Below are 17827 nucleotides of genomic sequence, written 5' to 3' on the forward strand. Positions count from 1 at the left end.
TTAGACATACCCAACGGGTATAGTATGGAGCTTAGTGAATCCAGTTGGTGACTAAAGCCATCCTGTGATTGGCCATAGGCTGGATTCACAGAGCTGTATGTTGTGCATGTCATTGTCAGTGAAAACAGCTGGATGAATGTGCAATGTACCTCTCATTACCCTAGACACAAAATCTGATTGGAGAACATTGGCAATATTTTGCTTTATGAAAACTAGAATGAATGCATGAATGAATACAAAAGACAGATATTAATAGGATTCATGCATAAAAATGGGTTTTTTCCTTACATTGAAAGTCAGTCCAACCCTTATTTGTAATAAAGACTAAATCATTCATGCAGTTGTGGCTATGTATTGGGCCCATGTGATAGCCATTTGCCATTATTAAGGAGATGAATTGTAAAGGAGAGTGATTTTTAAGGTATTGCCAATTTTTGTTTACATGCTTTGACATAATTTCTCATTTGCGTGGTCTGCAAATATTTTTTCCACTGGTCATACACAGCATATACAAAACAGTATCATTTGGGTCTGGATTAAAACAATCAAACCTCTGGTAATGTTTTGTAGTAATTGATTTTTTTTCACTTGAGCATGTTTTTATAAAATGGTAAAATGTTTTTGGGCAGTAAATCATATGAAATATTTTTTCCCTCAGGTTGATCATCAATATTCTCATAGATTAACTGTAACTGTAATAAAAGCTACAAATGTCACCAAAGGAACCTTTGGAGATATGCGTAAGTATGATTTTATTTATATTTGTTTATTATGTCTACTAATTCTATTAAAATATTTAGCACATGTCAGTGCAAGTCAATAGATCTTGTAAATGGGCATTGCTTGTACAGAACCTTTTGTAGTACATAAATGCCTATAGGTTTAAAACCTGCTTTAGACCCGGCTTCTTAGGGAACACACCATTGAGAACATAGATTCCTGTAGTGCAGGGTATCTTGGGTTAGGGTTTTATGCACCCTCATCTCCTTGGTAAACTCATGGTATTGATTCTTGTGTTCTCCCCTGATTGTCTGAGTCTGGCTATATGATTGTATAGTTGTACAGCTGGGCATTGGATGTTACCATTTTTTTCTTTTTTTTAAATAAGATATTTAAGTTGTGTTACCTTGTTTTTCTTTTTCGTTTTTTTTTTTCACTTTTTGTTTAAATGAATAAAGAAGGTTAAAAAAACTGCCTAATGTGTTTAAAGTATTAGTACATTACCATTACAAACATTAGTAAATAGGGACACTGTTTCCCATGAATACCAACATAAAAGTCCATCCTGCAGGTGCCAATGTAATTAAATGGCCTAATAAAATTTGAATTTTTCCAGGGATATCACCTTATTGCAGTTCTCAAGAACATTAGGGAGTCAGCAGGTAGATGACCAACTATAGCAAGCAAACAATATTGAGTTTATTTGTTTTGTGTGTATTTACTTTTAAACCTCTTATTAACCAAAAGTAGTAGGTCCACTAACTAATCTGTTCAGTGCTTCTGTAGAGAGCTCCAAATCTTCTGTTGATAATTGCTAATTTACATTAGCTGTAGTCACATTTTTTTAATACGTTTTTTTTTTATAGTTGATACTCCTGACCCTTATGTGGAACTTTTCATTTCATCGGTACCGGATGGCAGAAAAAGAACAAAGCATTTCAACAATGATATTAATCCAGTTTGGAATGAATCATTTGAATTTGTTATGGACCCAAACCAGGATAATATCTTGGAGGTACATTTCCGTATTTTAAACATTTTTGCTAAATTTGCTGTAAACCATTATGATAAATAAAGAAGGACCTCAGGCATCTGTTGGCGATAGTAGCAAAAGAATATTTAAAGTATAATTTAGTGTTTTAACAAGCTCCTAAAAATTCATGCAATCATCACATCTTATAATAATAGCCTAAAATACATAAAATGTTTGTTTTGTTTAGATATAAAGATTCACATTGTTTGGATTGTGAAGATCTCCCTTTTATGTCTGTATATGGCTAGTAATAAATAATATAATTAGTTTAATGATATTTATTAAAATCTAATCAGACCAATTGTAAAGCTTTGGTCATGTATGTTTTTTTCTGTAGTATATTACATTAAGTTTACAAGCTGTAAATCATTAATGAAGGATTATTGCATTCTCTTGACTAATTAGGCTACTCTGACTATGTTTTGTACAATATTTAAATAAACACCTAGCCTATATTCATTAAAATGTTAACACATTGGCAAGAATGTAGAAAGGTGCACCTCTTTTTAAAAATTACACAATCATTCCTAATCAATATGATAAAAGATTTTAAGTTTTTTTACACACTTTAAGTTTGATAACTGCAGTTTGTCGGTCTGAGCTGTCATTGTGCCTATCAGTCTTTATGAGGTGCAGTGCTGAATATGGAAGGGGGGCTGTACAAATTCTAAATTATTAGAGTGCACAGTTGATCATTCCTAGTACCACAATAAAGACCCGAGATCCATAGCTTGGAAAAGGCTAAAGAAAATAAATGATGGTGATGTTTCACATTTTTAGCCTGTGCTTTCAGAAAATGATGTCAAAATGAATAAAAAGAGTTCAGGCAATCTTGCCTAAATGGGTTATCCCTCTACTACTTTCATATTGTATAAGGATTGGTTCAGGTGTTGCTTTTATTTAATTACATATAGAAAACTGTTTGAAGCTGATGACTAGTTTGTGTTCAGTTACAAGAATAGATTTATCTTTACATTTTCCTTGAAGCAATCTTAAGATTGGTATTTGTTAAAATGCAGAAGCTTCATTACATAAAATGTTTATATAGTATTTTGTTTTTGTGCAAACCCATACAAACCACATATGTTTATTTGCAAATGTACAAATAATTGTCCCTTTTCTCACAGATCACCTTAATGGATGCTAATTATGTAATGGATGAAACTTTAGGTACAACAACATTTCAAATTTCTTCACTGACAGCTGGAGAGCAAAAAGAAGTTCCATTTACATTTAACAAAGTAAGTAGTAAATAGCATTCCAATATAAAGTTTAAAGGGCAGGTATTTGGGTATTTTAAACTAAGCATACTGTATAATGAAAAGTTAGGAAGTTGGTATCCAGATGACTAGAGGCCAGCACTTTTCTGTTATGATAATTCCCAATGAATGAGTGTATCTGCATGTCAAAAATATTATTAATTATTCATTGATCCCTCTATACTAAAGAAACACCCTCCTCACAGCAGGGATAAGATTGCAACACCAAGAAAAAGTTTAAAATATAATTCTGTTCATAGAAGATAATATGATGGTTTTTTAATTTCTTTTACTGCATTAATAAAAAGCAACATGTGTCAAAAGTAATTGTAACTAAGATTGCCTATATTTATTTTATTGATATCTTCTTAAAAAGGTGCCTTTGTCAGAAGTATTTGTAACTGACAGTGCTACGGTAATAGGAACTCTAAAATGTCTGTATTCTTTTTTTTAGGTTACAAAGGTTTTTCTAGGATTCTCATTACAGGAATGGTATGTACATACTTATATCCAGTGATTTACTATAGTTGTATGATATTACAATTCATTTGATTTGTGATAGTTAAGGAGACCTTTCACTATTTCCTGCATTTTTGGCCATTTTCTTTCTTTCTTCTCTATTATACACAATTGCTGAGAAGTGTCCGTTTGTGTACTCTGTAAATAGTTTAATATTGCTTATCCCCCACCCCCCATTCTCACTCAAAAAAACATACCTTCACAGCACACATGCACAGCACACATATCAGGAAGCTACAGGATGGCAAGTCCCAAAGTATCCCAAGGTGTGTTTCCTATAAAGTTTTCAGGTAAATTGGTTTAAAATCTCATGATGCTTTGGGACTAGGCTTATAGAATGTGTGACCTCCAAATCCCAGGAGACTGGAAGTGGCTAATGGTTTGTCACTAGCAGAAATGAGGAGGTGGCAGGGTGGGGGTGCTATATTAAACAATATGCAGCTCACAAACATGAAAATTTTTTGAAAATTTAAATTTATATTGGTTTTATTTTCTGTGAGGCAAATAAAACATTTTTATCTTTTTGTTAGTGGGTACAGGTAGTCCCCGGGTTATATACGAGATAGGAACTGTAGGTTTGTTCTTAAGTTGAATTTGTACGTAAGCCGGAACTGGTACATTATTTTAATAAATGCAATTAGGACAGATGTCTGTCTCAACATATTAATAGGCAGCATTGTATTACTGTAAAAAAACCTCACTGTGAGTTTATCAAAAACAGAGCTCTGGCACTACCTTTTATTTTTTAGCAATTACTAGTGCTAGCAATACTAGTGTTAAGCAGTATAGTGTTATATGTTGCTTTTATTATAGTGCATTCGAGTGTTCATTGATGCTTTCTTGGTTGGCTATGTTACCTTTGTGTTTTGCCAGTGCGTCCACAGATTTAAGATTCAGCATGGCGTTGTGCGATCAAGAAAAATGTTTTCGACAAAAAAGAAAAAACACAGTCGTCAATGGAATCAAAAAACTTTTAGGACCTGAAAAATGCAAAGATTTGCATTCAACTTCAAGAAATGTATGGCATTTATTCTTTTTTTTCTATCACTTTTTTTTAACTGTGTTTCTGCTTTGTAAAATGTTTTCTTTGTAAGCTAGCTGTGCAATAATAATTTTCCTCAAATCATTTTTAAAAACTAAAATTCCTTCTAGAGAGTATTGTCAATTTAAGCCTTGTGGTGAACTTTACTATTATCCACCAAATGTTACCAGTCAACAAAACTTGCGTTGCTTTCCGGCCATGGCATCCCATTTTTTTCTGTATATTACTGCAAAATGCTTATGAAAAAAATTTGATGTAGCACATATACATTTTTAATAATGCATATGTTGTATATATCATATATCCGTTTGAAATAAATTGCATAAAAGATGGGTTACTGTAGGTAAAAAGTTAAAGAGCAGTCAAATTAAAAAGAGTTTTTGTACTTTGTAGGTATTCTAGGGGCTGGGCTGGTGTCATATCAGACAACTCCATTCCATTGTTATTTTTTGCTGGAAGAATACAAGGAAAGTAAAGAAAATGTGAACAAGAACACCATAAGGGTCATGTCACTTGGAGATCTTGACACTAGTTGATTTTCCCAGTACCAGGATCACTGAAAGCCTTCCTGCAGTGTTTTTGGACTAGCAAGAACACAGTTACACAGAGGTTAGGGGAATGCACACACATCCTAACATTCTGTGGTTTAATCCCTGAAACATAGCATGCCGCCATGATATAAAAAGATGTGTGCAAAAAGCTGAGCTGCACATGTGCAGGAAAGTGCCTGTGATGGAACGTTGATAGGTGGGTCAGACAGATTGCTTACAGGGGCCAATAAAATGTCTCATGCCCCATATAAAAAATACAAGAATATATATTAATATTCATTTTACCAATGTGTATCCAGCATTAGATCATGTAGATAAAGTGATCCACCCTATGTGGTTAAAATATATTGAAAACATCATGCTCCATGATTTGTATTTCAGTTGTTTTGAGGCAAATATTACTCTGTTTTAGGTACCTGTCATTGCAGTTCTTGGCTCTGGAGGTGGATTCCGTGCAATGGTTGGCTTCTCTGGAGTCATGAAAGCCTTGTATGAATCTGGAGTTTTAGACTGTATAACATACGTTGCAGGATTGTCTGGATCTACATGGTAAATTGGCATGTTCTTTTTCATGAATAATTGTGTTTACAAATATATGAACACAGGTGCTTTATTATATGTAATGGATCTATCATAACATGTATACAAAGTGTTTGCATTACACAGATCTAAAACTATTTACACAAACACCTCCTGCCTTTCAGTTTTCTGGTAACAGACTGAGGTCAAATGCTCACCACCTACTTCTTATGACTATACGTCTTTCCTTATCAGGGACGCTCTAATGGGCTAAATTGAAAGGTTCGCAGAAATGAGCTGAAGTGCAGTGTGCAAGCACATGTGTCTCATTCAACAGGTAACCTGCCCACAGCAGGAAATAGTAAAATAAATAGTAAAAGGAAAGATTACAGTTTTTCTATAGTCTGCTGTGGTTCTGCCCACTTCCAGAGCTTCCTAACCCATTCCACAATGAAGTAAATAGAAATATTGTACTTTCTCTGGAGTAAAAGACACAAAGTTTTTTTTTATCTTACACCTCGTTTCTAATAAGATTTTAAAATGTCCTAAGTCTAGGGCTATATTCAAGCATCAAGTGATGGTGCTCTTTAATACAAGCCTCCACCTCCAGTGTCATGTGATTCATTTAGTAAAAACTACAGTAGGATTAATGTTTTTAGCATACAGACCACAAGCCAAGGAAAGGAAAGATATTCACACATTTTCTGCCCTCTCTACAGCCTCAAAACTCCCTTTCTCTCAGATCCAATGCTGAATTTAGTCACAAATATAAAATAATTCAAGAAAAAGTAATTACATTACAGCCCCATCTGGTCCCCTATTCAGAAAAATCATAGCTCTCTAACATTAATTGTGCTTCTTCTTTTATCTGATAGCTTGTAGTGTCAGCATTGACCTACTTAGGATTCTACAAACCCAAACATTTACAAACTTTAACAAACCATAATTAACTTAATGGAACGGAATTTTTATAGTTGCATAATTATGGCTTTGTTTCTGCTCAAGGAGATAGGTCTAAAACAGCAGTAAATCACCACCAATGTAAACACTGATAGTCTAACTCCACCCTGGCTCGATATTTTATTTCTTCACAGTTGCTAGTTGCTTAAATTTGTCAGGGAATCTAGTGGCAAAAGTGTCTCAAAGCATTTCAGTCACCACTTGTTAGCTGTACAAATGAGTCAGTGTTGGCCTTTATCCATTGAATACCAATATAGATATTCCAAAAAAATGTTTTATACTGTTTCTGTTACATTGAGGTTGTCATAATCCTATCTGCCTTCCTATTCTCTATACAGATCTTTGGAGAGATGTAATATATTGTTAACCAATCCTGCTACTATGTATTCTCTGGAATTCATTTTGAATGGAATATGACTTTGTCAGAAAGTTTATTAAAGTAACCCGTCACTGCAATAAAACTGATATTATTAATAATAATATTATTATTTACACAATATTTCCTTCATTTCAATGCAGCAGTCCCCAACAGTCCCTTTTGAATTTGTAACATGCCTGACTGCCTGGTGCATGGGTCCACTGCACCCCCTTTTGACCTTTCTTTTAGTACAGGACACAATAGGGGCCAGAGGACTGAACAGGCACTCAAAAATTACCGAAAAAGCAACAGAATTACTAAAACTAAGCTTCTATTACCCACATAAAATGTGGATTAATTCTGAAACATAGTTTTTAGTAATGAATTAATGGATTCTTTGACTGGCGTTGTGCTTCCAGCTGCAGAATCAGAATCATCAATGACTTGGTCCTAGGGTTAATGTATTTAAACTAAATAAAAAACAGAATAAACTAATGGAATAAATAAACATGTACAGAGTCCTAAGGTTAATTTGGACAGTTTTGGAGCATTCAGGATTTTGATCTCAACAATCTGTAGTTTCTTAAGATTACTGGATGGAGGGATTTAAGTTTGCCAGTTTCTAATTAAATGTGTAACAAAGCCAAGACAATAAAGCATTCAAAGTTCAAGTAATGGGACTTTTTAATTTATGCATATTAAAAGTAGGCAAATATAGATAAAATGTTTATGCTTTGCTAAGCACTTTCTAAAACAATGAATAACATTTACATATATATAGTCATGTGTTAGTAAAAAGAAGCGTGCCCCATGATGATGTTACAGAATCAATGATACTAAACAAACCATTCTTTCTATTTGTCTGCCATGATTTTTCTGCAGGTATATGTCTACACTTTATTCTAATCCAGACTTTCCAAGCAAAGGACCAAAGGAAATAAACAAGGAGCTTATGAACAGTGTCAGTCACAGTCCTCTACTTTTGCTGACACCACAGAAAGTGAAACGTTACATTGAAGCTTTGTGGAAAAAAAAAAGCTCTGGCCAGCCTGTTACCTTTACTGACATTTTTTCCATGCTCATTGGCGAGACACTTATTCGAGATGTAAGAATCATAAAAATCTTTTTCCTCTTTGAATAATGTTTTCTGGAATTAGGGCAATTTCTTGAAAATATGCACCTGGGATAATATGTTGCTGATAAGTTGCTCAATTCTGCTGGGAAATCCTTTAACAAATCATAGGGTCCTTTCTAAACTAAATATTATTCTGGAAAAAAATGTTTAAATATCATTAGGGTTATTCATTTTAGATGTGTCAGTAAGAAAACTTTTTTTATAAATGTTTTGGCCCCTTGGAATTGTATAAAACAGGATGTCACCTAAGGGCTAGGGGTTTGTAAAAGGAAGTTTTATCAATCATTATGACTTTCTCACAGCTGCAGCTTACAGATTTTTGTGTGTGAAAAGACACAAACTTTTATTGCCTCTGATATCACGTAAGCTTTCAGGACAGAAGAAGGAAGCTAATTTCCTTCATAGGAGGAGAGTCCTGCCAAAATAAACAAGAACAAAAAGGCCTAGCTGCTAACAGTTGTAATTACATGCAGCGCTGAAGTTCCTTCTGTCACCTTTTAAACAATAGTTATTTTTGTTATAGCAATAAAATTGCTTTATAATCATTTTCTAGAAACCTGAAGTCTCAGACATTTGGATAATCTTTACACACATTTTAATATAACCTTGATGTGTCAACACCTGGTCTTACCTATCCCACATCTTCCTATTGACTTGTAATTGGACCTGATTACCCGGATAGGAGGATACACTTTCATCAGTGAAGCTGGGTGATCCATCAAACCTGGAATGGATTTTCTAAAAGCCATTTGCTATTTGTTAGCAAATGTTTTCAATCCTGGACCAGATCCATTGTAGGTTTGCTAGATCAGCTTCTCTGATGTGACAGGTTTTTCAGCCCGTGACCCTCCAAGAAAGTTTTGAAATTGACCATTATGTGGGGCTTTTGTATTTTATATTATATAGTAATAGTAGTATTTTCTTATGTATAAATTAGGTCTTATTTTATGATTTTCTTAGAATTTCAAAATGTAAAGACTACTGTAACAGAACCATTTTATTTAGTAAAAGGATTTTTCTACATCTTCATATTTTCCCTATAGTGCTACTTGTAGGTGAAGTTCTGTATCACAACACAATTATATCTGCATTAAGTCAGTGGTATAATAATACCAAGAGTTTCAGAACAAGTCGCACAAGAACTGTAAAGTAAATGGGGCCACAATTGGGAGTGACATTTTCCAGTTCAGATATATGATCTGCATCTTACTACACTGCTGGCACTTTTGCAGATGGTTGCCTCATTGAAGACAAAACAGTTTTTAGACTGAAAAAAATAATCAAAAGCGGTTTTATGAAAAAGAAATAGAAAGCAGAGGTGTGGGCTTCAGTTCCAATGTAGAACAAGGCTCTGTGGATTTGTGATAATGGACTTGATCAAAATGGTTGGGAATTTCTTGCAAAAGGTTTCCTGTTTTTGTGTTTCCCTGGAGGGTAACAAATGTTATATGCTTGGTTAAGGTATGGTACAACAATATTATGTAGTTTTGAGTTTAGGGTTACAACAGGAGCGAGCAACCTGTATGTAAAAGTTTCGATCAAACTAACAAGTTAGTTCTCTTTGTTTTTGTTCTATAACGTTTTTGGTAAAATGCAGCCTGACTTGCTTTGGAGAATGGTAATTGTGGTTTATTGTCACATTGAGCCCCAACATTAAAAGTGTCACTGTCTTTACTATAATCCCAAAGTAGCCAATAAACTGGCAGCAGATAACTAAGAAAAGAATGTATGTTGTCCATGTCAAGTCATGCTTAAAAATGAGAATGCCTTGAACAATCGAAAAATGAAACAATACACCAATAAATTGTCAACTGAATAGCTCTATGGACAAAGAAAATCTATGTTAATGATTTATAATATCAGTAATAGGAATGAAGCTGCTGAATCGTTAGAAATAGGTCAGAACACTTTTCCTAGGCATGGCCATCTGAAGAATAGGATTGCAAGGGTACAATCTTAAAACCTTGGCAAGGATAATAGAAGTTATTTTTGTGTACTCCTCTTTAGTATTACATCAGAGAAAAATTCCAGCATAGTGTTGCTTTATTGAAACATAGCTGTAGTAAGATGTAGTATTATTTTGCTGTTGTTGAAATGACCTGCTGAGTTCTAACTTTTATGCTAGACGAATGATGCAGAGAGGCTGATTTGTAGCATACAGCACTGTTTTTCAAGATTTGTTATGTATGAAAACCATGCATTATTGCAGCTCTGAATACATAATAAACTTTGTTTTTCGTTAATACAAGCAGCCTAAGTACCTGAATCAGTCATAGTATTAGCCTCTCATGATCTCTCAAGTTGAACTGTCCAGTCACAAGATCAGGCCACTTTCCCCTATGTACTGTTTGGCAGAACTGTGTAAATCACAGTACTAAATGAAAATACAAAAAAATGGAAAAAAAGTCAGGCAACTCTCTTATATATCATTATACTGTGTATCATTTCTAGCTAAATAATTACTATAAGTTCACCTTGTGGTCCACCTCAAGCCCACTAAAATTAAGCATCAGCATGACCTTTCAGCCTAACCTCACCTACACTGTGTAATTACGACATGAAAAGCTGCATGGGATAACCCTTACTCCCAATAACTAATAATCCACATAAGAGTATTAGAATATCCTTTGTATTATAATACTTACTGATGTTCTCAGCTGGTTACCTATGCTTTATAATGATAATTATTCAACCTCATTTACTGACATTGCTTACTGACAAAAAAAAAATAGAAATTTGTTTTCCAAGTTTTGCTTTCTCATGAACCCTTGAATAATTTATTTGCAGAGAATGAACAGCAAGTTAAGTACCATGCAGGAGAAAATATGTGATGGTCAATGCCCCATGCCATTATTTACGTGTCTTCATGTCAAGCCGGATGTATCAGAGCTGATGTTTGCCGGTAATTTTATTTATCTTCCTGTATTCTAATTTGCATAGTTTGTAAGGGTCATTTGTAAATTTTAATACATTTAGGTTTTGCCCTGTTATGCTGAGCCTGGACTGAGCATACTAGATCATACATATTTTACTGTCCCTGGCATGTTTTACTTTCCCTTCTGGTTGTCATTCAATAAATTGTACAGTCAGAATCTTAGCTTTTCACATGAGAACAAACAGATCATTTTTTTAAATGACCTTACCATTTATATCTTTAAATGTAGGTATTTATTTGCCTTGTCTATGGACAAAAGGTCTGCATCCATTGCCCCCAATGTTTCTTCTTTTCTTTTAATATCTAATGGTAATGTTCAACCTTAAATTGCAAAAGCAGTGAATGCACAGACAATCAACTGCAGTAGTCATATGAAACATTCATGACAGGTGTACTTTGTTTTCCAGCCTGCAGCTAGGTCATGACACACTTCCTTAAGCAATAAACTTAAGATTCAGTAAAAAAAAAAAAGTTGATTTAGTGCTCCACTACAAGAACTCTTTAACTGCTAAAGTGTTTGAAAAATTACTTAACTACCTGGTACCTATAAATGTCTGTTGGGATCTCTTGCATACAATTAGCCATTGACTTTATGCACTTTGACTTAATTCACTTAAAGACGTAAGCAGGAAGTAGTTGTTTACATGAATAATTTATGGAAACATTTAGTTCTGACGTCTTCTACAAATGACTGCAAACTTAGCTAGGAGTGTATCGGTCAGCAAGTGTCTGACTAAATGCCTAATAAAAATGAAGAATGCAAAGAAGAAAACTTACCTAATGTTTTATATTCTGGCTCCTTATCTCAATGATCAACCTACTAAGTTTAAAATAGAATGGTATGCGTTACGTCGTGGATGACTAGTATAAAAAAATTCACATTATATTGCATTTACACATTTTATGCATATGCATTTTACTCAATGTGACAAGTACAGAATTATACCTAAAATGCACGTTACATGTTTGGCTGTATTGGTGTGACAATCTCATGTCTTTGCAGAGAGTTAGATACCCACCATTCAGAATTTCTAATATTCAACATGAATCATTTAGAACAGAAAACCTGTTATATTGCTGTTGTTATCATTAAGACAAGTAGCAAATCCAATCAGAAAACCATTGCCTAGTCTAAGGCTGCGTATACATGTTCAATAATTAAATATTTCACGATCGTCTCCAACAACAAAAGACTGAAAGATGCATGAACAATGTACATCACCATTCTGCTCTATTAAAAAAGTCAATAATAATAGTAATAACATATTTAGAGATCTCCAGTCCCTTAAAAAGTATTCTTTTCAAATGAAAAGCTGTTGAACCCACTGTATCCTACCAGTTAAATATTCTTTCCAGTTTAAACTGAACAATGAGCAAGGAAACACATGAGGCACATGCTTTCTATCCTGGGGTTAGGTTACTCACACTGGCATTGTTTCCAGTCTAGTATTCATGTTGTAATGTTTAGGCAGATCTCTCAGCCGGCCTCTGAGAATGAATACATCTCAGCTGAGTTTTGGTTTGCTCGCTTTTTTTGTGTATGAGGCCGCTGCTGCCAGGCAAATCCATGGCTGGCATATTAAATTAGTAGTAAACTGGCAGCAATTTTTCCAGTTAGGTTCAGCCTAAGAATCACTTTAGATCCTTACCAGGTACTTTGCCCTGCTTCTAGCAAATTTGTAGAGAAACTAAATGCTAAACTGTGCCAGAAAAGGCAAGATGAAAGCAAAAGGCATGGATCTGAAAATTAAAAACAGTCCTACTACAGGAAGTGCATTATAGTGGAGACAGGAATACTAGGTTATCTCTTCAGTGTTAGAACTGTTTCAGCTTTTGCAATCTTTGATAGTCGTATTTGAATGAAAAACACTTTGCACCATTTCAAAACTGAGCAAACTACTCGAAAATGAAAAAAATATTAACACTAATAAATTAAGGGGTGTGATTAGATGGCAGTTTGGTCTTTCCCAGGAGGACCATCTAGTAACAGGCACTGTTGTAGTTGTTAGTCATACCATTAAACTGCATGAATGTAGGATAGTCATTAGGGTCCTATGTCATATACGTGGCAAGTAACCATCTGAACATTGAGATTAGAAATGTAAAACCTTTGAAATACTGCTTTTCCTTGAAATGAAATAGGGAGAGATTATCACATGTAGTCACAAACTGTTGTACTAATTCTTAACCTCAAACCAACACTTAAAAACAGAATAATGAGATTTCCACCTTCAGTCAGATCTTTTAATATACTGTTGAAAGCTTTGCCTTACTATCTAGCACTGCAGGTATTAAAGACTCACATTTTAAGACTGGCACACCTATGGTTTAGGAAATGTATTAGCCAAGTGGACTTCAAAAGATTATAGCTTCTCCCAGTGGTCATAACAACTGCAGGGCATTTATTGAGATGCAGTCCTGTGGTGTTAATAATTAGTTTGGTATATATTTCAGACTCATGAATTTGTAATAAATGCTGTTTAAATGTTTTTTATTAAACACATTAGCAAAGACCAAACCCTCTGGAGCTGTGAGCCGTGGGCTAATGAATCTATATTAGTTTTTTTGGGTATGGTAAAAGTAGACATGTTTAGTACAAAACCAAAGACAACATTTTAGAATTCCCTCATACCAACTGTGAAACATGGTTGTGGAATGTGGAATTCTGCATCACATCAAAGTGAGCTTGATGAGACTCTAAAGATGTCTGTATGGAAAGGAAATCGATCCAAAGGGCATGATTACATTCTGCAAGGAATGTTTTAAAAAAGAAATTTCGGGTTATGGACTGCCCTTTTGTGGCAAATGAGTGGTTATATGTTTCAAGTAGTTTATTTCAGAGACAGGTGGCTAATCACTAATACCTTATGTAATTACAGCTAAAGGTAGCACTACAGGCCATACATATACAGCTGAGGGTATAGTATCTTTTTCACAATATATTTAGTAATATTTTTGTTAGACAAAATTTTCAATTTTTAAAATTTTCCCTAATCCTTAGGTTCACCTGATCAAATTAACAAATAACTTGTTAACATCACTGTATTGTGTGGTTTGTTTTATTTTTCATTCCGTTTTTAATCTTTACAATTCCTAGAGGTAAAAATGTAACATAAATAATTCAGCAGTCTAAAGAATGTAACCTATAGCACAGCATGCACAGTATAGGCCAAATGGTATGAAGAGGAAGCAGCAGCCTTGGGCTCCTCCACAATAGACATGTGCAAAAAGAGCAGAACCTGCAAACTGTGTAGCTACAAAGCATAACTGGGGCGCTAAAGGATCTTGTCTCTTCAATGCGTGCAGCATAGAGATTGTAGGGATCCACTGATTGAATTCAGTAGTCCAGACTAGGCTAATTTTGTAAATGTATGCAGTATGTAAAATATAGTACTATGGTCCAAAATATGCAATATAACATAAAGTGTATAGAAAGTGTCAAGGATATGGTATTTACAGCATGTTGTTTAGGCTGCAGCAGTCCAGAGTATGTAACATATCATATGTAGTAGAGAATACAGTACATTGCATATTATATCCTTGACAGTCAGCTCTATCCACATAGAGTTTTAGCTCTTGGCTGCAAAATTCCACTGCCACTAAAAAAAAAAACTTAGAAAGCACAGTGGCACAGACCAAACACTGGCTATAATTTTCTGAGTTTAAGTTTATTTTGACTAAAGGGTTTTGTAACAATCAAAAAGATAGAATTTAAATTATATGTGTTGAAAAGTGCAAAAAAAAGGAAATTCAATATATTTCAGCTATAGTTAGTTTTGCAGGAAATACAAATTATTTTGACATAAGCTACTATTTTAGTGATTGTAATAAACAGGGGACAAGCTATCTACATTTGGTGAATGCATTTTTATGTGCTGTGATTTCATGATAAAATCTGTGTTTGTTTATCTAAATTAAGTCGGTTGTATGTAATACAATGTGTGCTTTAGTTACACCTCCAATTATGTCCACCCTATTTATTATCATTTTACTTGCAGATTGGGTGGAATTCAGCCCCTATGAGATAGGAATGGCAAAGTATGGCACATTTATGGCTCCTGAGCTTTTTGGAAGCAAGTTTTTTATGGGAGCGGTTATCAAGAAATATGAAGAATACCCATTACATTTTCTAATGGGTGAGTATAATCAGTTATAGTTATACTTTTGATAAAATAGGTCTTTATTAATCTCGACTTAGAAAGATTGTTATATATATATATATATATATATATATATATATATATATTATACAAAACCAATATTCATTCCATTTGAAGTATATGCAGTGTTAAACAGATAATTCAGGCAGTTTATTCTCACAAATATGCTTTCTTTTAGGTGTCTGGGGTAGTGCATTCTCAATACTCTTCAACAGAGTTCTTGGAGTTTCAAGCCATAATGCAGGAAGCACAATGGAGGAAGAATTGGGTAATTGTTATTCACAAATGTGTGTTTTCATATAAATAATACACAGATTAAAATAATGTTTTATATAAAGTTGTGTTTATTCTCTTTTTATGAAATAGATCAATAAAGACTGTATTTAATATCTCCACAATATTATATGGTTGTTAGAGTGGAACTAAAGTGGCTGATCAAGCTTTTGCCATAATTGCTTATGGCACACAGTACATTTTTTTTAGCTTCTTGCCACAATGACAGGCCCAGGATTGTTACATACAGCGTTGTTATGTTCTATGGAGGGGGGAAGAACAAGTGAATGGCACCCCACTGTGCTCTCCTCACTTCCATTGCAGTCGTTCATCTTATGTCGTTCATGGATCTGCCAGGAAGGATCCATGAGCGACCTCTGTACACGTGTCAGATTCTGCCCGACAGCTCATATGGGCCAAGAATCATCTGACATGTGCTCATTGATATGACTGCATTTAGACAGATATAAGTGATTTTGGAACTGGACTGGAACTAGTTTGCTCAATTGCACAAATGTGTAAGACAAAAAATATTACAAAGTGAGCATATGCAACTTTGTTTATATCAACTATATTAATCTAGGATTAGGAAAGTATCATGTTTACTTACTGGGTCAGGGCCTAATTAAAAGCTACAGTAATTCTTTGTTAGAGTAAATATCTCATTTGGGCAAGAAAATCTCATACCTTGATCCCCTTTACCCTCAATACATAATAGGAGATGTCCATTTAATCGTACATCTTAGCTGACAAGAATTCAGTATGTGGGGGATAGGGAAATCTTGAAAAACCTGCTTCATAAACCTCTACACTTGCCAGAGAATTCCAAAAATCTGCCTAGCATAGCAAAACTCATCCTGCTAATTGCTAGCAGAGCTTTTTCCTATAACATTAATACTGGTGATAGAACATCCGCCTGTAAATGTCACACATTTTTCACACTGACAGTGAACTCATCCCTACTGAGAAGATTGTTCTGTTTTTATGAGGAAAGAGAACACTCTTGAATTTGTTACGGAGATCTCCCAACATAGTCAGAAAATCTCTTCCTCGTACTTCTAGATTATGCTCAGGGGTAAACTAAACTGTCAGAATGTGGCATACAGTGTTTTTTTCTGGTTCAGAATAATCCTGTAAACTTATACTGCCAGTTCACTGTGATTTCTTTAAAAAAAATAGTAATACGGATTCTACTACGTAACTTAAGTTGAATACAGTTCTATTGTAAGTTTTGCCAGTAATTTATGCCACATTTGATTCTCATAATGATTTAGTCACTCACTAAAGACGTAAAACATATTTTATTGTCCTCATTGACGTTTCCTTTTCCTTTTGTATGCTATATTTAGTGTTTTTACATAGCGACTTGCATGAAATCAAACAACTTTTCTGCCTTATTCATGTTTTCTCCACATTTCTCTACATTTTACTTATATTGGCTTTTGTTATACAATAATGTTGGAATTAAAAATGTATTTGTGAAGACGTTTCTTTTAACTGTAAAGTGTGCTGCCATAGCAAACAAAATTGTTTTGTGTTGCATCCATGATTAATAAATCTATAATTCAGAATAGATATATTTTAATAACACAAAATATGCTAGTTCAAGGTAGCCTGTTGCTAAATCTTACTAACAAGTGAGTGCCAAGGTTACATTCTGTAATTGTAATGCAGACAAAATATTTCCAGTTTGTGCTTACATAACTACAAAAACAGACTATAACAGTGTCATTCTTAAAAAAAAACAGGAGACAGATTTAGTTTTTCTAAGTAATTGGTAAGCAGGATAATTTGTGCAAGTAGCTTTTCAAGTACCATGTGTTGTAAAAAAAGAAGCAATTTTCTCCAGATCTGTTACAAGAATCTTTATAATTGAAAATGTGAGCCTGAAACAGACTTTTACCTTCTTGGTCTCCAAAGCTGGTTACACATTATCACTTTAAAGCTACTAAAGTGCTGCAGACCTGAAAGGTTGGCATGTAGAAGTGCCTTTGCACAGGTACACAAAGCAGGAAGGAATAGGACACACCCCTGAGGTCTCTATTTTACCAAGAAGAATTCATTATTGGTTACTTTACCATTATACTGGGTTTTCAAAATGGCACATGAAATAATTGAGACGTTGGATAAAAGTTTAATGCAAAATGTTTTTAATAGTTAAATCATACATTTATATGGAGGTGTACACAAAAATGAGATAGAGACAACCAAAAGGGATATAGGGACTGTCCCTCAAAATAAGAAACTACTGAGAACTTTGCTAGGGTTCTGTGTTATTTAAATCCCAACCTTGAATATGTTCATAATGAACAATAATGATATGTGGGTGCCACAACCTAAGGTAGTAATCAGGAGATGAATGT

At 34.2% G+C, this 17827-nt stretch overlaps 1 protein-coding gene across 1 annotated transcript in view; it reads left to right on the forward strand.

The window, feature by feature from the left end:
* Positions 1 to 664: 664 nt before the first annotated feature.
* PLA2G4A (phospholipase A2 group IVA) overlaps positions 665 to 17827 on the forward strand; it is a gene marked incomplete at its 5' end in the record, with an annotated part of 30715 nt that continues 13552 nt past the window's right edge. Inside the window, 10 exon segments of the mRNA XM_072420131.1 lie at positions 665 to 740; positions 1587 to 1735; positions 2881 to 2994; positions 3467 to 3504; positions 4405 to 4549; positions 5537 to 5673; positions 7844 to 8066; positions 10884 to 10998; positions 15030 to 15167; positions 15370 to 15459. Of these exon segments, the coding sequence (XP_072276232.1) occupies positions 665 to 740; positions 1587 to 1735; positions 2881 to 2994; positions 3467 to 3504; positions 4405 to 4549; positions 5537 to 5673; positions 7844 to 8066; positions 10884 to 10998; positions 15030 to 15167; positions 15370 to 15459 (1225 nt within the window).

Source organism: Pyxicephalus adspersus, chromosome 8 (assembly GCF_032062135.1).
Source record: "Pyxicephalus adspersus chromosome 8, UCB_Pads_2.0, whole genome shotgun sequence".
NCBI lineage: Eukaryota > Metazoa > Chordata > Amphibia > Anura > Pyxicephalidae > Pyxicephalus > Pyxicephalus adspersus.